Raw genomic sequence first — 26,784 nt, forward strand, 5'->3', positions numbered from 1 at the left:
GCATATATAATATATATACAGACGGTTCTGTGTGACTGAAATATGTTATGACTTTTAAAAAATAATTGGTGGTAAAGAGGAGTGGATATCTATAAAGTGGATAACTTTGGCTTGAAAGGAAGGATAACATGGGAAAAGCACAATATCTGGGGGTTTTTGTTTTGTTAAGTGAGAAACATAGGTATCCTATCCTTTCTGAATTCTAGCTTTGCAAATTAATAGAATGTATTTTCTTAGATGTTCAGATAAATCTCTTATTGTTTAAATACTTGCTATTTTTTATCTGAAACTTTGAAACCAAATAGACATCTCCAGTATTCACAGTTGCTATCCAGACTTAAGAACCACATATTTAGGAAATAAGGGATACTTTCACTTGAGTTTGTAAGCCAATAGAGAAGAGGCTAAAATACAGAAGACCAAGTAAGTTTCTCAAAGGAAAGAGCTAAGTTCCAGAGTACTGGAAAAGGAAATCATGTTGAAGAAGAGTCACTACACTTCCCTAACACTGGAAACAATATGATGAGAATGGGTTTAAATATAGAAAAGTTCTGTGTGGGTTTTGTTTTATATTTTACTTATTGATTTTAGAGATAGTAAGAGAGAGAGAAACATGGGTTTGTTGTTCTTATTTACACATTCATTGGTTGGTTCTTATGTGTGCCCGGACCAGGAATCAAACCCACAACCTTGACATATTGGGGCAATGCTTAACCAACTGAGCTACTTGGTCAGGGCTAGGAAAGTTTTAGATGTGGATAGGAAATTGACCAAGTTCCAGCCCAATAGTCTCAATTCAGTGTGAGAAGTATGATGAAAGGTCAGGGTCAGTCAGTCAGCTAGGAGGTGAGGCAGCATGGTTGGGCTTAAGACAGTTCTAGGTAATGATTGGATTTTGTTGTTCAGATTCTTATATCTGCATAAATAAAAGTTACTGTCTCTTGAAATACCTTTTTGAAAATTTACCTGATCTTTGTAAAGGTCATAGGATTTGCCGAGTATTTTTAATATATTAGGCAGTGAAGTGACAATTTATCATACAGCCTCAGGCTACTTCTCTTGTCTGTCTTCTGGATTGAGGGAAAAATATTGCCAACACATAAGAATGTATGTATGATTTAAAGTATGTTTATAAATATTTTGTTATATTTTATGTTTTATATTGATATTTTATAGTAAGGAAATTATTAATCTTCATTTTTTATTTGCAGTTTAAGCTTAGTACTTTTTTTTTTTTTAGTACAGAGAAATCTGTTTCTCTCTAATAATTCCTCAAAATTAAATATAGGTTACTTTGGAACTTAACTATTCAGTGCAGGGCACCTTTTGCTTTTATTAATTATCCCTTTTTAAATTTTAGAGCTGAACGACAAAGGAATGAAGCACTATATAATGCTGAAGAGCTGAGTAAAGCTTTCCAACATTATAAAGAAAAAGTGGCTGAAAAGCTGGAAAAGGTAAATCTAATTAACTGACTGTACAAAGTCAGTGTTTAGTATTACAGTCCATATTGTAAAAATAGAGACATAAATAGAATATATGTATTTATGATTAAAGCAGGGAGTAATTTTTATTATCTCACTTATAATAAAATCTTTGAAATAAAGAATTTATAAATATTAGTTAAGCATGATGTTCCTTAACTAATTGATGGACAATTATTTTTATAATGAGTTGAAACTTTTTTATCCAGAGAAAAGAGTGGAGACAAGAGAAGAAATAAAATATAGAGAAAGATGGGGTGAGTGAGCAGAAGTTGGAGCTATAGAAATAGAAGCAGGAAATTTATTCCTATAACCTCAGGGAAAATAAAAGAGTAGATTATGTAGCCTTCAGTTGATCTCCCTGGATCTACCACCCTGAGAGGGGCTCACTTCTGCCTCGCAAAGGGAAGATTCCTGAACAAATTCTTCATAGTAATATAATGGCTTTATTACATTTATTTGCTATCTTCAAGTAATACCACATTGTAATAAAACCTGTTTGGAGGAAGGCCACATGTTAGATGTTCAATTGTGGAGCTCAGAAGAGAGGTCTGGTCAACTGATACTGTTATGAGAGACTTCCATCTTGAGATAATTGAAGCAGGAAGTTAATGATTCTGATTAAAGAAAGGTAGAAGGGCCATAACCGCTTTGGCTTAGTGGATAGAGTGGTCCTCAGCCTGGCTTGAGCCCTCTCTCAGTCTGGGAGCCCTCAAGGGAAGTCCAATTGATGGCTTAGGCCCACTACCTGTAGGGAGCTGGCAGTCAGATATCCTTAGCGCTGTCTTGAAGGCAGGAGAGGCTCCTACTACTGCCACTGCGCTCGCCAACCATAAACCCAGCTTCTGGCTGAGTGGCACTCCCCTGTGGGAGTGCTCTGACCACCAGGGCGCAGCTCCTGCGTTGAGCGTCTGCCCCTGGTGGTCAGTGTGCGTCATAGTGATCGATTGTTCTGCTGTTGGGTCAATTTGCATATTAGCCTTTTATTATATACTAGAGGCCTGGTGCACAAAAATTTGTGCACTTGGGGAGGGAGTTCTCTCAGCCCGGCCTATGGCCTCTTGTAGTCTGGGACCCCTCGGAGGATGTCCACCTGCTGGGTTAGGCCTGCTTCCCGGGGCATTGGGCCTAAGATGGCAATCAGACATCCATCTGGCAGCCCGGCAGCCCTCGGGGGATGTCCACTTGCCAGCGGGGAGCAGTAAGCTTCAGTCGGACATCCTTAGTGCTGCTGAGGAGGCAGGAGAGGCTCCCACCAACACCGCTGTACTGGCAGCCATCAGCCTGGCTTGTGGCTGAGCAGAGCTCCTACCTTGTGAGAGCGCCCAGACCACCAGAGGGCAGCTCCTGCATTGAGCGTCTACCCCCTGGTGGTAAGTGTGTGTCATAGTGACCAGTCATTCCCAGTCCTTCTGCTGTTAGGGTCAGTTTGCATATTACCCTTTTACTATATAGGATAGAGGCCTGGTGCACGGGTGGGGGCCGGCTGGTTTGCCCTGAAGGGTGTCCCGGATCAGGGTGGGGGTCCCGCTTGGGTGCCTGGCCAGCCTGGGTGAGGGGATGATGGCTGTTTGCAGCTGGTCACACTCCCTTCAGGGTGGGGGTCCCCACTGGGGTGCCTGGCCAGTCTGGGTGAGGGGCTGAGGGCGGTTTTCAGGCTGGCAGGTGACTGAAGCTCCCAACCTCTCCTTTTTCTCTTTTTTTCAAATATATTTTATTGATTTTTTACAGAGAGGAAGTGAGAGAGATAGAGAGTTAGAAACATCGATGACAGAGAAACATCGATCAGCTGCCTCCTGCACATCTCCCACCGGGGATGTGCCCGCAACCCAGGTACATGCCCTTGACCGGAATCGAACCCGGGACCTTCCAGTCCGCAGGCCGACGCTCTATCCACTGAGCCAAACCGGTTTCGGTGGCTCGTTTTCTTTTTTTTTTTTTAATTCTGGGATTTATTTACCTTCTGTGGCTGTCACTGGAACTGAGAGCCGGCTTTAGCTCTGAGGCTCGGCTCCAGCTCTGAGACCTCGGCTGCTGAAAGCAAGTATCTGGTTTGTTTGGCTTCTATAATTGAAACACTGTTGCAACTCCAGCTCTGAGGCCCGGCTGGCTGAAAGCAGGTTTCTGGGGTTTGTTTAGCTTCTATAATTGCAACATTGTTTCTTAGCGTGCAGCTCAGAGGCCGGCAGCAGCAAGCGGGGAACCTTGGCTTCCTCCATCACTGGAGCAAGCAAGCCTCCTGTTCGCTTCAGCTGCCTGGCTGCCAGCCGCCATCTTGGTTGGCAGTTAATTTGCATATTGCACTGATTAGCCAATGGGAAGGGTAGCGAAGTTACAGTTAATTACCATGTTTGTCTATTATTAGATAGGATGATTAAGAAATCAAAATCCCATTTGATACCAAAATCTTAAATATGAATTAATTAGGTTACTGTTTAAAAGCCTTGGAGACGGTCCCTGTGGGAATGAAATATCATAGAAGTGATTTTTAAAAAGGTAATCTGTAGGGGAAGGTAGAATGACTAGTATAGGGTGGGTATCCTCGAGGAAAGGGAGGACTTTATGGAGGAGAGAGAGGCAAATATAAGAGATGATTTTTCATAACCCTTCTTAGGATTATCAATTTCAAACTGCTCAGCAGAGCCCTATAGTTAGATAGATGTAACAAAGGAAGTGAGGGAGATCTGCCCAGTCCTCCACTCCCACTGTTCCATCCTGGGTACATGGCTTTTGTTTTAAATTTTGGACTATGATTTCATTGGGAGTATTTTGTAGCTACAGTTTCAAAAATTACTTCTCTGGAGCATTTGTACTAAAGTTAGCCTTTAGTAACTTCATGCAGAATCCCTGCATGAGTTGTTTGACTTGTCCATGTGAGGCCAGAACACTCTTGCTATTGCCCCTCTGTCATAGGCTCTTAACCATTTCTGAACAGGTAGTTAGAATCCTATTCCCTGTCCAGGAAGTTCACTTTCCTCCCTTTACTATAAGGTTGGTGACTTAAATGGGTGGAATACGTATTCCACTCTCCTGATTATTTCAAAAGTCACTACTTTTTAGTTTAAAAAACCTAAAACCTATGACATTAGTGTGCATACTTAAAACAAATTATTGTTTTTAGGTTCAAGCCGAAGAAGAAATATTAGAGAAAAATCTAATTAACTGTGAAAAAGAAAATAAAAGGCTACAGGAAAAGTGTGCTCTATATAAAAGTGACCTTGAAATTCTAAAAGAGAAATTAAGGTACAGTATCCCGTTGTAGAAAAGGATTTTTGTGGGGAAATGAAGAAATTGAAGCATTTTGGAATAGAGTATTTTGTATATTTTAATTGTGGTCTTAAGTTATGTAGAAAGATAGGCTTCATGACAAATTGTTTTCTAGATATAATGAAGTGAGGATTTTAAATGAATAAAATGTATGTTGATATACTTGTAGATATAGAATAATATCACAATTTTTGCTTTGCAAATATTTAGAGAAAATTAACACACACTTAATGTTCTTATAGTGTGACCACATTAGCTAGTTAGTAAAATACGTATCTTCAAATCATGAAGAATCACCTAGTCCAGCCCTTCTCCCTTTAGAGACCTTAAAAATGTGAAAAAGGGAACTGATTAAATACATTAACAATTCTAAAGATTAGATTGTCATAATGTTTGACAAATACATAGGTATATGTATTTGAAAATAGTAATGCTTCGTAATCTGTTAATGGTTGATTAAACTTTACCTTATGGAGTTGTGGCTGATGCTTCATCATTGTTCCTTACATGATCTAAAACTTTCTTAAAGCTGCAAAAAGTTGTGTCAGGATTTTGGAGTTACACCTCCTGTTTCACACTTTTAAAAAGGAACAGAAATGCTTCTGAGATAATGGGGTTATCCTACCCTACTACCTACTGTGAGACACCGGGCAAGTTTCATAACCTTTCTGTGCCTCAATATCCCCAAATATAAACTGGAAGTAATAATAGTGCTACCACATAAAGTTGTGAGTACCTGGCATGCAGAAAGTAGGCACATGGTAAATGTGAGCAGATATTTTTATTTCAAAATTAAGCTTTAAAATATTTTGTATGAGATTAACTAAATATCATTATTAAAAATGAATATGTTTTAATTTTTCTGCTTTTTTTTCTTCATAGGCAGTTAAAAGAAGAAAATAACGATGGAAAAGAAAAAATAAGAATCATGGCAGTGAAAAATTCAGAAATAATGGCACAATTATCTGAATCTAGACAAAGTATTTTGAAGCTAGAGAGTGAGTTAGAGGACAAAGACGAAATACTTCGAGAAAAATTTTCTCTAATAAATGAAAACAGAGAATTAAAGGTCCGTATTGCAACACAGAATGAGCGACTGGATGTATGTCAGCAAGAAATAGAAAGTTCAAGAGTGGAACTGAGACATTTGGATAAAATTATGTCCCGATTGCCGGTAAGTATGAGTGAAAGGGAAAATTTTACTGAAGTGCTTTATAAGAAACCATCATTTTGTGGTTGATTTATTAGCTTCTGTTTTTTTTTTTTTTTAGATGTCTATACTTTCAAACATCAATTTCTTTTCTGTCTAATTCCTATTTTTTTTCTTTTTTGCTTTCTACTATTTCAGCCTTTCTCAGTCTCTCAGATGTCATATATAAGAATGGCACAGAATTTTTTTAAAACAGCTTTTTAAAACATTTTTATTTAAATTCTTTATTGTTTAAAGTATTACATATGTCTCCTTCTTCCTCCATTGACCTCTCCCCAGCCATTCCCACCCCCCAGCACATGCCCTCATCCCGCTACTGTCTGTGTCTGTTGGTTTTGCTTATATGCATGCATACACGTCCTTTGGTTGATCTCTTACCCTCCCTTCCTCCCGACGTTTGACAGTCTGTTCAATGCTTCTGTGTCTCTGGATCTATTTTTGTTCATTACGTTCTACAAATGAGTGAGATCATGTGATATTTATCTTTCTCTGACTTGCTAATTTTGCTTAGCATAATGCTCTCCAGGTCCATCCATGCTGTTGCAAATGGTAAGAATTCTTTCTTTTTTACAAAAGCATAGTATTTCATTGTGTAGATGTACCACAGTTTTTTAATCAGCTCATATGCTGATGGGCACTTTGGCTGTTTCCAAATCCTAGCTATTGTAAATTGTGCTGCTATGAACATAGGGTTGTGTATATCCTTTCTGATAGGTGTTTCTGATTTCATGGGATATATTCCTAGAAGTGGGATTACTGGGTCAAATGGGAATTCCATCCTTAATTTTTTGAGGAAACTCCATACTGTTTCCCACAAAAAATAGCTTTCTTAAAGTGACATTTATATATCACCAAATTTACCCATTTTAAGTGTATTGTTTAATTATTTTTAGTAAATTTACAAGTTTTAGAACAGTTACCACAATCCAGTTTTCAAACATTTTTTTCATCTCCCAAAGACCCCTTGTGCCATTTATAATTAGTTTTTGTACCCACCCTTACCGCTAGGGAGCCACTCATCTACTTTCTTTTTCATGCTTTTGAGCATTTTTATCATCATTACTCTGAACTCTGTTTCAGATAAATTTCTTACCCCTTCATTTATCTCTTCTTCTGGAAAATTCTCTAGTTCTTTCATTTGGAGGTTGTTTCTTTGTCTTCTCATTTTGGCTGTCTGTGGGTTTGTGACTATGTATTAGATCCTCTATACCAACGGTCGCCAAGACCACTGGTGGTCTGTGAGGTCTGAAAGGTTGGCTACCACTGGTTTAAGGAAACCTTTGGAGCAGCGATCGCCAACCAGTGGTCTGCGGATCACTGGTAGTCCATGAGGTCCGAAAAGTTGGTGACTCTGCTCTACACCTCTCAATGTCTAGTGCAGGACAGTGTTAAAAGCTGTTTCTGACTAATTAGATCAGGCAAACACTCAAAGCCTCCAGAGACTGCGTCTGCCTACAGACTGATAGCATTCCTCTTGAATTGCCTCCCAGGCAATCATCTCAGGTGTGGTGAGAGTTTTTTTTGACAGGGTAGGGCGGTTGCTTCTGCCTGGAGACTAATTGTTATTTTTAATCTCTTAAGTGACCTAAGGGCAAGGTTTTTTCCAATAGGGTATGTCAACTGTCTTCCTCACAGGCAAGGCAAATGTCTATGTTGGAAAGATGTCCTGTGTGAGGGAATGACTCAGCCCAGGAAACTTGGGGTGTCTGCGTTCTAAACTCTATCCCCCTGATCCCCAGTCCTGACTTCTGCTCTCTCAGCTCCAGTACACTTCACCCCCTCTCTGCTGGAACACAAGATGGGTAGCTCCACAGGGAATTTTGTGCATTGACCCTTTAAGAGGGTGCCTGAATTTTCAGCTGCTTTTCATAGCCAGATGTTATGTGGGTACCCTCTTCAGTTTTGATGCTCTCTGCTGGGGAGCCCAGCTTGGGGATTAGATCCCAGAGTTCTCAGTGGCAACCCCTGACAACTGAGATAATCTCCTTGGGACTTCAGTTGCTGTCTGTGGGCGCCCAGCCAGCCCTTTCGTGCCTCTGCCCCTCCACCAGTTTATGTGGTCTCCACTTTTGGTCCTTAGGTATCAGGGTTCTCTCCTGCGAGTTTTCTGTTGATTATTCAGGAAGTTTTTCTGTATTTTAGTTGTAATTCCAGTTTGTTCCTGGAAGCATGTCCATGCAGCATCCACTTACTCTGCCACCATTTTTAATCCCTATCCCACTCATCTACTTTCTGCATCTAGAGATTTGTCTTTTCTGGACATTTCTTATAAATTAAATTAACCGTCGTCTCTTTTTGCATCTGTTCTTTTGCATTCTTAATGTTTTTGAAGGTCATTCATTGTGACATATATCAGTATTTCATTTCTTTTTATTGTTGACTATTACCCATTGTGTGGATATGCCACATGTTATTTATTCACCAAAAGATGGACATTTGGATTGTTTCTACTTTGGGACTATTATGAATAATGCTGCTATGAACATTTGCATGTAAGTCTTTGTGTGGATATGTTTTCATTTCTTTTGATTAGGAATAGAAATGCTGAGTTATATAGTAAATTTATGCCAAAATGTTTTTTAATGTGGCTGCACCATTTTATATCCTTACCAGCAATGCATGAGGAGTCCTATTTCTCCACATCTTTGCCAATATTTGTTATTGTTTATTCTTTTTTATTATATCTATATTAGTGTGTATGAGGTGTTATCACATTGTGGTTTTAATTTGCATTTCCCTAATGATTAATGTTGAGCAACTTCTCACGTACTGACTGAATGGTACAGAACATGAAAATGTTTTTATAATGTAGCCAGTCCCTTTTTCTCTTTAAGTTATATATGCATATGATCATAGTTACAAGTGAGATTAGGAAGAAGTTAAGTTATACCTGTATCAGAAATTTGTTTCTGATAAGTGTAAAATAATGGTGAGATCAGGAGAAAGCTACAGATAAATGTATCGTGGTTGAACGGTAGCCTTTTAACAATTTTAAACTGTCAAGAAATTATGAAGCTACGAGGGACCTTAGAAAGTATCTGATTCAATACCATTGTTTTATTGGTGAAGAAATAGCTACCCATGAAGTTAATAACGTGTAGCAGAATTGAAACTGAATGTATGATTCTTGGTTCCCAGCCTCTGCTATATCTACTTTCCTAGGATGCTGATTTTTGATTATTTGCTTAGGTTTTTAATGCACCAGTTTGCTTTATAAATCTGATAGTAACATATGCAGATAGCATTCATCTTAAAGTGATATTCTAATTTGACTCAGTATCAAAATTTATTTAATATGAGATTCTAAAGGTAGTGTGATAATATGCTTGATCCTGTGTTTCATGCAGTACTAAGAATAACATAGTTTGGAAATGTGAGTTTCTTCATTCTAGAAAATGTGATTTGGTTATAATTTGAAGGTAATGGTCATATTGTTTACCTTGCCCCTTTTTACAACTAATTTAAAAATTCTGTGTTATTCAAGCACACAGAAAAGCACAGAGACCAATGTAGCATAGCATTTGCTAAATGTGGATAACATTTTGAATATCCACTTCAGATTTTTTTAGAATAAAATTTTACAGGTAAATGAAGCCTTTTTATATACCTATCACATCTAATTCTCTCCCTCTTAGAGGTAGCAACTATTTTGAAGTTCATGTGTATCCTTCTTGTCCATATTTTCAAAATTTTTTATTGATTTTTGAGAGGGGAAGGGAGAGGGAGAGAGAAATGTGGATATGAAGAGTGAAACATTAATCGGCTGCCTCCTGCCCACCCCCTATCAGGGATCGAGCCTACAGCCCTGGGCATGTACCCTGTCCAGGAATCAAATGGCAACCTTTTGGTATATAGGATGTTCTCTCTCTCTCTCCCTCTCCCTTCTTCTCTGAAACCAATAAAAATACATTTAAAAAGAAAAAAAGAGAGAAATATCAGTTATGAGAGAGAATCATTGATTGGCTGGCTCCTGCACGCCCCGTACTGAAGATCTAGCCTGCAACCCAGGCATTTGCCCTAACCAGGAATCAAACCATTATCTCATTGATAGGTTGATGCTCAACCACTAAGCCACACCAGCCAAGGCCTTCTTGTTCATATTTTAAATATTGCCACATACAGATGCATCTAGAATATATATATACATATATATATAATATATATGCATATATATTATATATATGTGTGTGTGAATGTGTATATGTATACACACACACACACACACACATACACACACACACACACACACACACACATATATATAGTTTAGTGCATTTTAAAAAATACTACACGGCTAAAAAAATACTACATGTGCTACTGTTTTTTTACATTCAGTTTTATATTATGTAATGTTTCCATAATGATTTACATCATGCAGGTTTATTTAACTATTGCAGTTTTCCCATTATCTTTCTATTTCATAATGTGTTTATATGTTCTATTGATGGATGTTAGGTTGTTTCTATTAAATTCACACCATTTCTCAGAGTTGGAGTTCTGAATAAAAAAATTATATCACAGATATTATAAATTTATATGTTTATTTTTATACTTACAGTTAAAAAGAGAAATGCTTGGTTTTAAATCATCTCTTGCTAAGCAACAGATGAGTAGTTTGTCAAACAAGGAAGACAACTACATTGGCTGCTGTGAGACAAATAAAATGATGATTTCGGAATTGAGGTATGGTTTTTAGGTTCTGAAGTTGTAGCAAATACAATGTTTTTAAAAACTGGTAATAAATTAAGATCTTTAATTGAAATGTTGAAAAATATACTAAAAGTCCAGAGTATTATAACAAATATCTGTTTCTACTGGGGATGTGCCCGCAACCAAGGTACATGCCCTTGACCTGAATCGAACCTGGGACTCTTCAGTCCACAGGCCGACGCTCTAGCCACTGAGCCAAACTGGTCAGGGCCAAAGAATTGATTCTTAATGTTTTGTGATATTTGTTTCAAATCTGTTTATTTAAATAAAAAATAAAACATTACAGGATAAATTATACATTTTGATTCTTACCACTAGTCCCATTCTCCTCCTTTGTATCCACCATCATGAATTGGGTACATATTCTTCAATCCATTTTGTATATGCTTGCACACAGAAATATACTATATGTTTATATTGTTTGTAATTTTGCTTTTTCACTCGATCATTTTTTAAATTCATCCATGTTGAAGTAGATAGAGTGATTGATCGGTGCATGGATTAATGTGGTTAATTTAGTTTCTATAGCTGTATAAGAGTCTATCCTATAACAATGTCACCATTTATTCCTTTAGTGATAGTTACTGTGTTTCTAATTTCTGTCTTTTCCATACAGTGCTACAAAGTACACATTTATACATGTTAACTATAATATAGATGAGTTTCTCTAGTATATATTCCTAAAAGTGAAAATCTGAGTCATAGTGTGTACATTTTCAATTTTACTAGGTATCACCAAGTTTCTAAAGTATCTGAACCAGTTTATAGTCCAATCAGTGGTAGAAAAGAATTTGCATATCCTGCCCAATAGTTGACTAATACCAGTTTTAAATTTTTTCCATCTTGAAAGGTAAAAAATAGTATGAGATATTTTTATAGAACCTTTCTAATATTTTTTGGCTTCTTTTCTCTGTGCTAGGATTAAGCTTGCAATAAAAGAGGCAGAAATTCAAAAGCTCCAGGCAAATCTAACTGCAAATCAGTTATCTCAGAGTCTTATTTCTCATAATGACATCAAAGAAAATGGCAAATTACATAGTTTAGAAACAGAACCTGTAAAACTAGGAACTAGTCAAGTAGGTGAGTATATTTTATGAATTTTTAAAATAAATTATGATCAGAGTTCTCTGTGATAGTTTTTAAAAAATAAATGGCTTACCAACTATTATCAAACATACTAAATAATCTGTTATTACTAGTTATGGATTGATAAGACAGCAAAAATTATTTCAAAATTCTTAAATTTTGCATGATTCTTTAAAAATATACTTTAGCCCTGGCCGGTTTGGCTCAGAGGATGGAGCTTGGGCCTGCGGACTGAAGGGTCCTGGGTTCGATTCCGGTCAGGGGCACATGCCCAGGTTTTAGGCTTGATCCCCAGTGGGGGGCATGTGGGAGACAGCCGATTGGTGGTTCTCTCTCATCATTGATGTTTCAATCTCTCTCTCTCCCTCTCCCTTCCTCTCTGAAATCAATAAAATTATATTTTAAAAAAATGTACTTTAGCCCTAGCCCGTTTGGCTCAGCTGATAGAGGGTCAGCCTGTAGACCCAAGTGTCCCAGGTTTGATTTCTGTCAAGGGCACATACCTGGGTTGCAGACTCCTCCCCTGCCTGGCCCCTGGCCCCTCCCTGCAGGAGGCAGCCATCGATGTGTTTCTCTCACATTGATGTTTCTCTCTCATTGATCTTTCTCCCTTTGTCTTTCCCTCTCTCTTCCACTCTCCCTAAAAATCAATGAAAAAATATCCTCGGGTGAAGATTAACCGCCACCCCCCCCCCCCCACAAGTACTTTATTAAAGTAAAATTTCCTTACAATAAAATATTCCCCTAAAACAAACACTTGATACGATTTGTTTGTTTTTCATGTTTATATACCCTTGTTACAATCACCACAATCAGTTCTTTTTACTCCTTCCCAGTTTACTTTATATTTAATTTTCTTTTTTCTAACTTTTCTTAAAGTTTACTTTAACTTATTTTCTAATGTATTTAAATATACATATTGTACTTTCATTTCAGATATTTTATATCTCTTGTGTGTGTTTATTTCCTTATATTCAGGGACGTTTCAGATACCTGTTATTAGCAGTAGACATTAGGTTGTTTCCATTAAACAGCTTACTTAATTCATGAGTGAACCAGATTTAATCTTATAAATACTGTTTTGAAGCTTAGTCAGTGTATAGTTGAATGTTCCAGATGCATTTGACAAAAATTAATAAGTACTAGTATTCTATAATTTTTGAGTGAAGTGTGTTCTCTCTTTTTTTTTTAGCGTTGTTTTTTTTAAAACTGGTTTTAGAGAGAGAGTTGAAGGAGGAGAGAGAGAGAGAGAGAGAGAGAGAGAGATCCTTCAGTTGTTCCATTTATTTATGCAATCCTTGGTTGTTTCTTGTGTGTTCCCTGACCAGGGCTCAAACCTGCAACCTTGGTTTATCAGGATGATGCTCTAATCAACTGTGCTACCAGGCCAGGGCTGGTGGAATGTTCTTTTGAATGTCAATCATGTGAAATTGGTTGATGGTGTTAAGTCTTTTTTATCCTTAATAAAAAAGTTTTGTGTACTTGTTCTGTAAATGACTGAGAGTAGTGTCAAAATCTTCAGATTTACATGCTGGTTTGTTAATTTATTCCTTTAATTCTGTCAGTCTTTGCTGTTGATATTTTGAAGATATTATATACTTACATATTTAAGATTATTATGTCTTCTTGTTGAATGGACCCCATTATTATAGTAAATGTCTGTTTTTATTCCTGCTTATGTACTTTATACTGAAGATTAGTTTGTCCCAAATTAATCTAGAAGCTCCAGCTTTTTTATTGAGATATAAATCACATATAACGTTGTATTAGTTTTAGTTGTACAACATAATGATTTAATATCTGCATATACAAGTTATTATGCAGTGATTGCCAGAATAAGTCAATATCCATTACCACACAAAGTCACAGATTTTTTTTCTTGTGATGAGAACTTCTAAGATCAACTCTTTTAGCAATTTTCAAGTGCACTGTACAGTATTATTAACTGCAGTCACCATGCTGTACATTACATCCCCAGTACCTTTTGACCACCTTCGCCCTTTGCACTCCCCCATCTGCTGCCCATCTGCCTCTGGCAACCACCTGTTTTTTCTCTGTATCTAAGGCTTTGTTTTATTTTAGATTCAATCCACATATAAGTGAGATCATACAGTATTTGTCTTTCTCTGTCTGACTTATTTTGTTTAGCCTCATGCCCTCAAGGTCTGTTCATGTTGTAACAGATGGCAGGATTTCCCTTCTTTTTATGGCTGAATAATATTCCATTGCGTATACACACGTTTTCTTTATCCATTTATCTGTTGATGGCTACTTAGGATACTTCAATGTTTTGGCTATTGTAAATAATGCTGCAGTGAACATAGGAGTGCAGATATATTTTCAAGATAGTGATTTAGTTTTCCTCAGATAAATACCCAGAAGTGGAATTTCTGGGTCATATGGTAGTTCTATTTTTAATTTTTTGAGGTATCTCCATACTATTCTCTTTAGGGGCAGCACCAATTTACATTCCCACTAACAGTATACAAGGATTGCCTTTTCTCTAAATCCTCACCAACACTTGTTAATTCTTGTCTTTTCATAATAGCCATTCTAATAGATGTGAGATGATATCTCATTGTGGTTTTGATTTGCCTTTCTTTAATGATTGGTGATGTTGAGCACCTTTTCATGTGCCTGTTGGCCATCTCTGTGTGTCTTCTCTGGAAAATGTCTATTTAGATCTTCTGACCATTTTTTAATTGGATTGTTTGTTTTTTGTTATTGAATTGTATGAATTCTTTATATATTTTGGATATGAACCCCTTGTCAGATATATGATTTGCAAATATATTGTTTCATTCCATACATTTCCTTTTCATTTTATTGATGGGGTTTTTTTGCTGTACAGAAGCTTTTTAATTTGATATAGTCCTACTTGTTTATTTTTGCTTTCGTTGCCATTGCATCACCAAAATAGAGTTTAAAGAGTTTACTCTCTATGTTTTCTTCTAGGATTTTTATAGTTATAGGCCTTATGTTTAAGTTTTTAATCCATTTTTACCTGATTTTGTGGTCCAGTTTTATTCTTTTGCATGTTACTGTCCAGTTTTCCTAACACCATTTATTAAAGAGACTATCCTTTTTTTCCCATTGTATATTCTTAGCCCCTTTATAAATTAATTTGTCATGTATTCATGGATTTATTCCTGGGCTCTTTATTTTGTTCTGTTAATTTATGTGTCTGTTTTTATGTGGTACCATACTGTTTTGACTATTATGGCTTTGTAATATAGTTTGAAATCAGGAAGCTTAGTGCCTCCAAGCTTTGTTCTTTTTCAAGATTGCTTTGGCTATTTGGGGTCTTTTGTGTTTCCATAGAAATTATAGGATTGTTTCTTCTATTTTTGTGGAAAATGACATTGGAATTTTGATATGGGTTGGATTGAATCTGTAGATCACTGCGGATAGTATGGATATTTTCACAATAGTAATTTTTCTAATCCATGAACACAAAACATCTTTCCATTTATTTTTATCTGATAGTTTATCACCAACTATTTTGATTAGTGTTTGCCTAGTATGATTTTTCCCCATAATTTTAACTTGTATTTTTATGTATAAGTGATTGTCTTATAGAAAGTATATATTTAGTTCTTGCTTTTATAAGCAGGTAGACATTTTTTGCTCCTTAATAGGAATGTTTAGGTCACTTTCATTAAATGTAACTATTAATCCTTGGGGGTTTAAGCCTACCATCTTGGTATTTGTTTACTATTTATTCTATTGACCTTTGTTCATCTTTTCCTTCTTAGTATTCCATTTTGGGTTTAAATTTACCATCTTAGTATCTGTTTACTATTTGTTCTATTGGCCTTTGTTCATCTTTCTTGCCTTCCTAGTATTTCATTTTTTTAAATCTCCACTACTAATTAACTAACTATACCTATTTTTTTAAGTGGTTGCCTTAGTGGTTAACATGTAGAGCTTTAATGTATCACAGTCTATCTTCAAATACACAGTCTAGCAGCAGAAATGACAGCAGAGAAAAGTAGATATCTAAGTTATTAGAGAGAATAGAAAGAAGAAAGATGGATTAGCAGAAGGAATGCTAGTTTTTAGAGGTGGTGATAAATATATGTCATAGATTCTCTGACATCAAAGAATAGAGCCAATGATAGATAGCTAGTGTAGAAAGTGAAATATTAGCAAGATGGAGAGTTGATAGGAAGAACTAAAGTCATAGTACATCTCTACTTGTTTCCACATCTATGTGTGTTTTCATGCATTTACATTATGCCTTTATAAAGTAATTCTGAAGCTCCTGTTATCTTGAGGTATGAGGATAGGTGTGTATGTTTATAATGGAGAAAGGGTGTATTCAGACAACTGCCTCTGGTAACCCTCAGTTTTAAAATGCATCACTGAATTCTCATTACTTAGTTTGGACTGGGAGTCACTGTTTTCAGCTTTTATATCAGAATATTCATAATGATCTCAGGTTATCCAAATACATTTTATGATTAACTTCAGTTTAAGGAGACATGACAAGGGTTTTGTTATGTTGTTGTTGTTTTTTGTTGTTGTTGTTTTTTTTTAATACATTTTATTGATTTTTCACAGAGAGGAAGGGAGAGAGATAGAGAGCTAGAAACATCGATGAGAAAGGAACATTGATCAGCTGCCTCCTGCACACCTCCTACTGGGGATGTGCCCGCAACCAAGGTACATGCCCTTGACCGGAATCGAACCTGAGACCTTTCAGTCCGCAGGCTGATGCTCTATCCACTGAGCAAAACCGGTCAGGGCTGTTGTGTTGTTTTTAAAACAATGATTTCTATTTAAAAAAATAGGATTTTTAAAGTCAGAGAAGGGCTCTTCCTGGTACAAAGGAATAGTTTTTCTGGTATGAAGGAATAGTCTATAAAAGTGAGTGATACTGCCCAGACCTGTTTTGCTCAGTGGATAGAGCATCCGCCTGCGGACTGAAGGGTCCCGGGTTCGATTCCAGTCAAGGACTTGTACCTTGGTTGCAGGCACATCCCCGGTACAGGAGGCAGCTGATCGATGTTCCTCTCTCATCGATTTTTCTAACTCTCTATCCTTCTCCCTTCCTCTCTGTAAAAATTCAATAAAATATATTTAAAAAAATAAAAGTGATACTAAGAAGAACTTATTCCCACTTTATTATGTATTTAAGTTAGAAAGTAATGTACTTACTATGTTCGCTTCATTATATTTTCCTTAATGTATATCTCATCCTCCATTCCCTTGACTATTCATTAGATCAAAAACTAAACTTTATGATTAAATCTTTTAACATTATAATAGTTTCTTTTGAAGTTTATACTGAACAATTTTCCTTTTATTTTTACTAGCAGAAAGTATAAAAGATCAAAATCAACATACTGTGAGCAAGCAATATGAAAGAGAGAGGCAAAAACTTGCTTCTGGAATAGAAGAACTCCGTACTAAGTTGATGCAAATAGAAGCTGAGAATTCTGATTTGAAAGTTAACATGGCCCACAGAACTAGTCAGTTTCAGCTGATTCAAGAAGAGCTGCTAGAGAAAGCTTCAAACTCTAGCAAACTTGAAAGTGAAGTAAGCTTGAATTAACAGTTTATATGGGCCACATTTTCATACAAGAAAAAATATATTATTGAAGGTTTTTATTAAAAATTGTATGTTTAAGTCCAGTTTTATACATTTAAAAATATTAATGGTACCACATAAGTTATAAATTCTTCTATTTTTTTACTTTATTGATTAAGGTATTACATATGTGTCCTTATCACCTCATTTATAAGTTCTTTCTAAAATTTTGTTTGGAAACATTTGCTTTATAACCTATGTTAAAAGTAGGAAAATACACTTTAGGATGCTAAAAGATCTAAAATTTGATGGAATTACTGTGCTATACTCTTATTTCTTCTAAGTATAACTTAATGTGGTTAATATACATGTACAAGTAAAGTATTTGGATTATGCAATTGGAAGAAAAATAGTGGTAATAGAGGATTTCAAATTTTTGCAAATAGCAGAATCACCTGAGACTCCTGTTAAACATGCAGATTTCTGGATCCTAGTGATTTTGATTCAGCAGATACTGAGTTATGCTCAGGGATGTGAATTTTTAAAAAAACTGCTTATGAATCTGGTACAGATAATGCTGTGGATTACATTCTGAAAAGGGGATAATGTGTGTTTTGTGAGTATCTGATCTTCATCCCACTGAGGTCAGAACAAGGATAACTCACTAGGTCATAGTGGACCCAGAACACAGGTGTCTGTTAGACTCACCCTTCAAACCAGGGGCTGCCGCTATCTCTGGGGGCACTTTTTAAATGTCTGAATTCTCATCTTAAAGTTTGTAGCCAAGAAAAAGACCTGTGGGATAGGAGCTTGCTTAAGTAATGGAAAAGGAGATTATGTCAGTCTGTAATTATAGCTTTAGCTTACTTAGAAAATTATCAAGTACTAAGATTAATAACTTTTTTAAAAATTACAAAATTAGCACAATCTTGTTGAAAATACAAAAATGGACAAAGGAAAAATAAATCATTGATAATTCTATCATCAAATAACTATTGTTAACATTTTATTATAGTAATTTTAGTTTTTAATAGCTTCTTTTAAGAAATGGGTTAAGGTGTAATCCTACTTAGACATAGAGGGTCTGAATTAAATTGCTTATGTATTACATGGATGAAACGAGCTGCATTGTATCTCTGATCTACCCTCCATTATTTGTTTTTCTTCTAAATTGTAACTCATTTTTTAAAGTAGGTTTTTAAAATAATTTTTCATTTTGATCTGTTTTTAGATGACAAAGAAATGTTCTCAACTTTTAACTCTAGAGAAACAGCTGGAGGAAAAAATAGTTGCTTATTCCTCTATTGCTGCAAAAAATGCGGAACTTGAACAGGAGCTTATGGTAAAAATTACCTTTTTTTTTTTTTTTTGGCTACAAATTCACCATGACTTTAAGGCATTTAATTCGTGACAGCATGTTTGTTTTAGTATTATTATTATAAAATATATCATATAGGAAAGTATAAATTCCAAACTCCTCCCATGATTCCTTTTTTGTTTTCATATCTTTAGGTTAATATTATATGCAATTGTTACGTACATTTTCTCATTTTTATCCTAGTAGAGTTGAAGGAAATAATAGTAGTTCTTTGATATTCGCAGTTTTTTTAAGTAGTTTAATTTTCTTATTTTGATACAATTTTTAAAATAACCATTTTGGCTTTTTAATAAGTATTTAAATATTTTTGAAGTTTGATTTATTAACTACTATGAATCTTTAAAGAATAGAATATCACAAATATAATGCTTTACTAATATATTCTTATGTAAAACTACCTCTCAATTAAATTCTTTTCAAGTGTTTTTGTATTCCTAGGAAAAGAATGAAAAGATAAGAAGTCTAGAAACCAATATCAACACAGAACATGAGAAAATTTGTTTAGCTTTTGAAAAGGCAAAGAAAATTCATCTTGAACAGCATAAAGAAATGGAAAAGCAGATTGAAAGAGTAAGACATTAATATTTTTACAAGTAAATATAGAATGTGGATGCTAAAAATTACCTTAACATTACTAGTCCAACTTCCTTTTTTTAATATCTGAGGAAATAAAGACGTAGATAAGTTACTGGCAAGTACTATAATCAGAATCCCATTGCTTCTGAATCTTTTTTTTTTAATTAAGAACAACAGATTTAAAAAAATTGATTTTTAGAGAGAGAGAGGAGAGAGAGAGAGAGAGAAAGCTAGGAAGGAGGGAAGGAAGGAAGGAAGGAAGGAAGGAAGGAAGGAAGGCAGGAAAGAAGGAAAAGAAAAGATCTGCTGCTTCCTGCTGGGGATTGATACTGCAAACTGGGCATGTACCCTGATCAGGAATTGAACTAGTGACCTCTTAGTACATGGGTCAACGCCCAACCACTGAGCTATCCCAGCCGGGCCTGGATCATTTTTAAATGCTTTCTTATATAGCACTCCTGCCATTTCAGTTTTAATCTTTTTTTTTCAATTTAAATATATATTTTTATTATTGATAGTACTACAGATAGCTCCCATTTCCCAGCCCCCTCTTCTCACAGCCCCTACCCACCCCCTCAATCATTATTTTTTCACATTACCAAACTAAGAGCGATTCTATGGATTCTTTTCCACTAGAGATATCAATTGCTTGAAGATTGGTTGAGAATAGAAGCACTCTTAACTGTGGGTGGAAAGTAAATAGTAAAAACAAAAGTAAAGAAAAAGGTGTGAGACCAAGAACACAAGGCTAAGTAAAAATATATATCATTTGTATATGCTTAATAGCAGAATGGAGCTAATGAGGAAAAAAATATGAGCTTGAAATATAGAGCAATAGACATTATTCAGTCTGAGCAGCAGAGAGAAAAAAAAAATTTGGAAGAAAATGAACAGAGCCTCAGGGACCTTTGGGACAATATCATAAGGTCTAACATTCATCTCATCAGAGTCCCAGAGAAGAGAATAAGACTGGTACCAAAAAATTATTAGAAGAGATAATGACTGAGAACTTCACAGTTTTATTGAAGGAAATAGCTCAGTGGTTGAGCATCAACCCATGAACCAGGAGGTCACTGTTCGATTCCTGCTCAGGACACATGCCCAGGTTGTGGGCTCAGTCCCCAGTAGGGGCATATTCTCTCTCATCATTGATGTTTCTATCCCTCTCCTTCTCCCTTCCTCTCTCTGAAATCAATAAAAACATATTTAAAAATAAATTAAAACCCTAGCTGGTTTGGCTCAGTGGATAGAGCGTCGGCCTGTGGACTAGAGGGTCCCAGATTTGATTCTGGTCAAGGGCCCATGCTTAGGTTGCAGGCTCGATCCCCAGTTGGGGCGTGCAGGAGGCAGCTGATCAATGATTCTCTCTCATCATTGATGTTTCTATCTCTCTCCCTGTCTCTTCCTCTCTGAAATCAATAAAATATATATTAAAAAAATAAATAATAAATAAAATAGAAGGAAATAAGTTTACAAATTAACAAGCTCAAAGAAGTTAAATCAGTGATTCCCAAAGTGGACGTTACCGCCCCCTGGTGGGCGCTGCAATGATCCAGGGGGGCGGTGATGGCCACAGGTGCATTTGGGGGCGATGAGTAACTGCTATTAAAATTTTTTTTTTTTTTTTTTTCGCTTAAAGTATTACAAAGGGTATTACATAAGTGTCCTTTTTTCCCCCCTGGCCTTGACAAACCCCTACCCTCCCTTACCCCCCAGTGTCTTATGTCCATTAGTTATGCTTATATGCATGCATACAAGTCCTTCGGTTGATCTCTTAATTTTTTAAAAATTAATTTCCAGGGGCTGAGTAATATTTTTTCTGGAAAGGGGGCGGTAGGCCAAATAAGTTTGGGAACCACTGAGTTAAATCAAAGAAAACAACTTTAAAATACATCAAAGTTCTTGCTGAAAACTAAAACCAAAAATATCTTAAAAGCATCCAGAGAAATAACACATTGCATATAAAGGAACAAAGATTAAAATTACTGTAGATTTCTCATCAGAATCCATGAAGATTAGAAGAGAAAACATTTAGTGCTGAAAGAGAAAATCCATGAACCATAGAATTCTATGTCCAGCACAGATATTATTTAGGGAATATGAAGATATTCTTAGATGGAGGACAGTTTAGAGATTTTGCCACCAGTGTACTTGTTCCAAAATAAGGTTCTTCAAGCAAAAAGAAACAATACCAGAAGGAAACTTGGAACCTCAGGAGTGAGGGAAGAACAACAAAAACAGTAACTATTTGGTTAGATACAATGCACTATTTTTCTTCTCTTAAGGTTTTAGGACATTTGAAGAAAAAAATTATAGCATTGTCTATTGAGATTTTAATATATGTTGGTGTAATACATTGGACAACTACAACATAAAAAAGTAGGTTAAGGGATATATATTTATATAAAGTTTCTACATTTTACTTCAAGTGGCAAAATTTAATTCTCAGCAAAGTATGAAGAATTAAATATGTATATTATAATCTTAGCAAAACCACTAAAAATGACATAGTAAAGAGCCAATAGATAAAATAGAATTCTGAAAATATTCATATATTTAAAAGAAGACTGGACAGTAGAAACAGGAAGGAAAACAGGATTCAAAGAGAAAACTAATAATGAAATGATATGTTTAACCATTTGTACACCATAAGCGTCTATAGACACAAGCGGCGGACCTTTTTTAATTAAATTCAAAATATCGTGGCAGTTAACTGGTTAAATCCAGTCTTATAAAATACTACTTTATTTTTTAATTTATTAATTTTAGAGAGAGAGAGAGAGAGGCATCAATTTGTTGCTTCACTAATTTATACATTCATTGATTGCTTCTTACATGTGTCTTGACTGGAGATCAAACGTGCAACCTTGGTATATGGGACGACACTAACCAACTGAGCTACCAGGCTGGGGCTCAAATATTACTTTAGATGTAAATGTTCTAAATATACCAAATAAAAGATGTGAGATTGGATTTAAAAAATTAACTCAAATATATATGCTCGTCAAGAAATACATCCTATATAATAAAACCATAATGTGGAAATCAACTGAAGAATGGAACGACCAGTCGCTATGATGTGCACTGACCACCAGGGGGCAGACGCTCAATGCAAGAACTGCCCCCTGGTGATCAGTGCGCTCTCACAGGGGGAACGCTGCTCAGCCAGAAGCTGGTTGGCGGGAGCCTCTTTTGCCTCCAGAGCAATGCCTAGGGGAGCAGGCTTAAGCCGGCAGTCGGACATCCCCCGAGGGGTCCCTGACTGCGAATGTTGTGCACTAGGCCTCTAGTGTTAAATATAAAGATGTAGTAGATAGGTTAAATATAAAAGGTTGGAAAAAGATGTCCCAGGCAAAGAAAAGGAAGCTGCAGCGGCTATATAAATATCAAAGTAGATGTCAAAAGAAAGAAAATTGCAATTGAAAAAGAGGAACATTACATAATGATAAAAGGCTCAAACAGTCTTAAATGTGTAGGTACCTAACAAAAGAATTGAGCGTCTGCCCCCTGGTGAAAATATATGGAGTAAATGTGAAGTCTGAAAGGAGAAAGAAATTAATCCAAAACTATAGTTGGAGACATCAACACTACTCTTTTATGTAATCAACAGAATAAGTAGCCATAAAAATCAGCAAAGATAGCCCAGCCAGTGTGCTCAGTGGTTGAGTGTCAACCCATGAACCAAAGACCACCAGTTCAATTCCCGGTCAGGGCACATGCCCAGGTTACGGGTTTAATCCCAGGTAGGGGGCATGCCTGAGGCGGCCAATTGATGATTCTCTCTCATCATTGGTTTCTATCTCTCCCTCTCCCTTCCTTTCTCTTTAAAATTAGTAAAAAATATATTTTTAAAAAATCAGCAAGGATATAGAACTCACCTGAACACCACTGTCTATCAAATTAGCCTAATTGACATTTATAGAATATTTCGCCCAACAATAGAATATACATTCTTCTCCAGTGTACCTTCATGAAATGTGCACTAAGGTATGCCATACTCTAGGTCAAAATAAGCTTTATCAAATGTAAAAATTGAAATCATACATAGAATGTCCTCTGACTTTAATGGAATTAAACTAGAAACCATTAAGATATCTGAAAAGTCCCCAAATACTTGAAGCTAAGCAATACACTTCTAAATAATCCATGGATCAAAAAGTACGCCTCAAGGTTAATTAGAACAATTCACACTGAATGAAAATGAAAACACAACATAAAAATTGTGGGGTGCAGCTAGAGCAGCTCTGGGAAGCTTATAGCACTAAATGCATATATTAAAAGCACAAAAAATGTATAAGAATGAAACACACCACAGAATGATACAGTTCAATTTCAGTCTAGTATTGGTGAAGGAGTAAAGGGATAAGACGTGGGCATGTGATTTCATTTCTTCTCTAAAAGAAGGGAAACGAAAAGAAATTTGGTAAAATGCAAAAATCTATGTAATTTCAGTAATTTAACATGAATTATATTTCTTTTTATATATTTAAATGTTTTAAAATTTTAAAAAATTTGACATGAAAATTAATAAATCTTATTTTTATTTTAAGCTTGAATCTCAACTAGAGAAAAAAGACCAGCAATTTAAAGAGCAAGAAAAGACTATGTCCATGTTGCAGCAAGACATAATATGCAAACAGCATCATCTTGAATCACTAGACAGACTGTTGACAGAAAGCAAAAGGGTAAAACCATCTTTATAAAAATGCTGTTTAAAAGCTGAGTAGTATTTTAAGTTTATGTTTCTGTAACATACCTTTATCAGTTGTTAAGCATCACATTAGTAAATGCTAAAATATTTATAACCATATTTATATTTTTGCTTATCAACCTGTGTTTTCAGGAAATGGAAAAGGAAAATATGAAGAAAGATGAAGCTTTGAAAGCATTACAGAACCAAGTATCTGAAGAAACAATCAAGGTTAGGATGCGAATACTTAAAGAAATTTAAAAAAAAATTTTCTTAGCCCTGGCTGGTGGCTCAGTTAGTTGGAGCATTGTCCCATACACCAAAGGATTGTGGGTTCAATACCCAGTCAGGGTACATAACTAGGTTTCAGGTTTGATCACTGGTCGGGTGTGTTTGGGAGGCAATCGATCGATATTTCTCTCTCACATGGATGTCTCTCTCTGTTTGTCTTTCTCCCTTTTTCCCTTCTTCTCTCTCTAAAAAATCAATAAACATATCCTTAGGTGAGGATAATAAAAATGCTTAAAAAATTTTTTTCTTAATGGAGACATTCCTGTGGTTTTTTTTACTTTTTTCTATAAATTGTAAAAATTATCAATATAAAAATCAAAAGGTAAAGATTTTACTTGGGTCAACGAACTTAGCTTCTGTAAGTATATTTTCTTCAATGTGAGTTTTGGTCTTAATTACTTGATAGTTGATAACTTAATTTGTATATTATCTAACGTCTTTTTTTTTGCTTTTTTATATTATCTAACCATTATTTTTTTAACATTAAATTTTTTTTAACATTAGCTACTTGTTAATATTACTAGTAAAGAATTAACAGTGAAAGTGAAAGGAGATGAAAGAAACTATAAGCAGTCCAGTTTTATTTCTTTCTACCTGTTCTAAGATTAATTAGGGGATAAATTCAGAATTTCCAGATAAAATACAGTTTTGTGACTAATATATCTTCATGCTTAAAAGCATGGGCTTTGGAGCTAAATTGACTTAGGTTTCAGTTCTGGCTTCACAGTTTACTAACTGACATAACCTTCGCTAGGTTATTTATGCTCTCTGAACTTTAATTTTTTTATCTGTAAAATAAGGATAACAATAGTGTGAGATTCAAATTAATGAGGTACATAAAATGCTTAGTATATGCTAAGTTACTCAGAATTTAATACGTAATTACTATGTATTCAATATTTTCTCATTTGCATTTTTGGTATTAAAAATAGATCCAAACATACTGCTACCTTTATTCTGTCATATATGGCTTGAATATAAAGGAATTTTAAAAATCGGTGTTGTGTAGTACTAGTACTTTTGTCTGGTTTTTAATCCATTTTGTGACCTTGTATACCCATGTAAACACAATTATATGTTTATCCATAACTTTCCTATAGTATTTTCTAAACTTTTGACATTTCATGCCATGTCAATTCATTGCTTCATGTAAAACTAACCTCTAAGATAATTAATATTAAAAATCACTACTGTATAAAGGTTGTGGGCATGAAATAATTTTATTAAATAAAACTTATATTGCCACTTAACTCCTGTTTTTCTTTAAACCACCTAACACATCTAACCCGTCATCTGATAAGTTATTTCTGCATATTAATAGCCAGGTAAGAGACAGGAAGGAAATCAACAAAAGAATGAATTATGATGTTGGTTTTTATTCCCTTGGTACCTTTAATAGTTTTACTGTCATTGAAATTAAAAACAAAATTCTTATAACTGAAGCTATACTTAATGATTCTTTTTTTTTAAAAATTGATTTCAGAGAGGAAGGGAGAGGGAGAGAGATAGAAACATCAATGATGAGAGAGAATATGCCCCCTACTGGGGATCGAGCCTGTGCCCTTGACCAGAATCAAACCCTGGACCCTTCAGTCCACAGGCTGACACTCTATCCACTGAATATACCAGCTAGGGCTAAATGAGTCTTAACATATAGGATATTTGTAGCAACAAAAAAGAAGTTTGAAATCTAGTTCTCTTTTCTTGATTATGTCATTATCATCTTTGTTTCCTGACCTTTGGCTATGCTCTTCTGCATACGTTAATTAGTTCGTTGCATAAAAAATATTACGAATTTTCTATCTGCAGGAGAGTTATTAGGATCAGTTTAAAATTTGGGTTTTTATTTTAATTATTTTTTAAAATATATTTTTGTTGATTTCAGAGAGGAAGGGAAAGGGGGGGAGAGATAGAAACATCAGTGATAAGAAAGAATCATTGATAGGCTGCCTCCTGCACGCCCCCTACTGGGGATCGAGCCCACAACCTGGACATGTGCCCCTGACTGGAATTGAACCTGGGACCCTTTAGTCCGCTGGCTGATGCTCTATGCACTGCGCTGAACCAGCTAGGGGTTAAATTATTGATTAACTGATTGACTGATTGATTTTTAGAGAGAGAGAGGAAGAGAGACAGAAAGATAGACAGACATCAGTCTGTTCTTCCATTTACTTATGCATTCTTTTTTTTTAAATATATTTTACTGATTTTTACAGAGAGGAAGAGAGAGAGATAGAGAGTTAGAAACATCGATCAGCTGCCTCTTGCACACCCCCAACTGGGTATGTGCCCGCAACAAGGTACATGCCCTTGACCGGAATCGAACCTGGCACCCTTGAGTCCACAGGCCAACGCTCTATCCATTGAGCCAAACCGGTTAGAACATACTTATGCATTCTTGTATATGTCCTGACCTGGGATTGAACCTGCAACCCTAGCGTATTGGGACAATGCTTCAACCAGCTGAGCTACTCAGCAGGGCCCAGTTTAAAAATGTATCACGTAGAAAAGTATGATACAGCTTCTAGCTTAATGAGAGCTAGGAAATTGATGGGAAAA

General features: G+C 35.6%; 1 protein-coding gene across 9 annotated transcripts in view; it reads left to right on the forward strand.

Moving 5' to 3' along the window:
• The window catches only part of CCDC18 (coiled-coil domain containing 18), a 139,487-nt gene that overhangs the window by 36,342 nt on the left and 76,361 nt on the right, over positions 1–26,784 (forward strand). For 8 of the 9 annotated variants that reach the window (XM_070405615.1, XM_070405609.1, XM_070405614.1 and 5 more), the window contains 10 exons: positions 1,361–1,457; positions 4,606–4,727; positions 5,634–5,925; positions 10,520–10,644; positions 11,591–11,751; positions 17,076–17,299; positions 18,522–18,632; positions 19,107–19,238; positions 23,795–23,929; positions 24,088–24,165. In XM_070405615.1, coding sequence (XP_070261716.1) covers positions 1,361–1,457; positions 4,606–4,727; positions 5,634–5,925; positions 10,520–10,644; positions 11,591–11,751; positions 17,076–17,299; positions 18,522–18,632; positions 19,107–19,238; positions 23,795–23,929; positions 24,088–24,165 — 1,477 coding nt within the window. The remainder of the gene's footprint in view (positions 1–1,360; positions 1,458–4,605; positions 4,728–5,633; positions 5,926–10,519; positions 10,645–11,590; positions 11,752–17,075; positions 17,300–18,521; positions 18,633–19,106; positions 19,239–23,794; positions 23,930–24,087; positions 24,166–26,784) is intronic. The other variant, XM_070405611.1, reaches the window with a different exon arrangement.

Source organism: Myotis yumanensis, unplaced genomic scaffold, assembly GCF_028538775.1.
Source record: "Myotis yumanensis isolate MYYU_CA2020_CCGP unplaced genomic scaffold, mMyoYum1.0.hap1 SCAF_2, whole genome shotgun sequence".
Lineage (NCBI taxonomy): Eukaryota > Metazoa > Chordata > Mammalia > Chiroptera > Vespertilionidae > Myotis > Myotis yumanensis.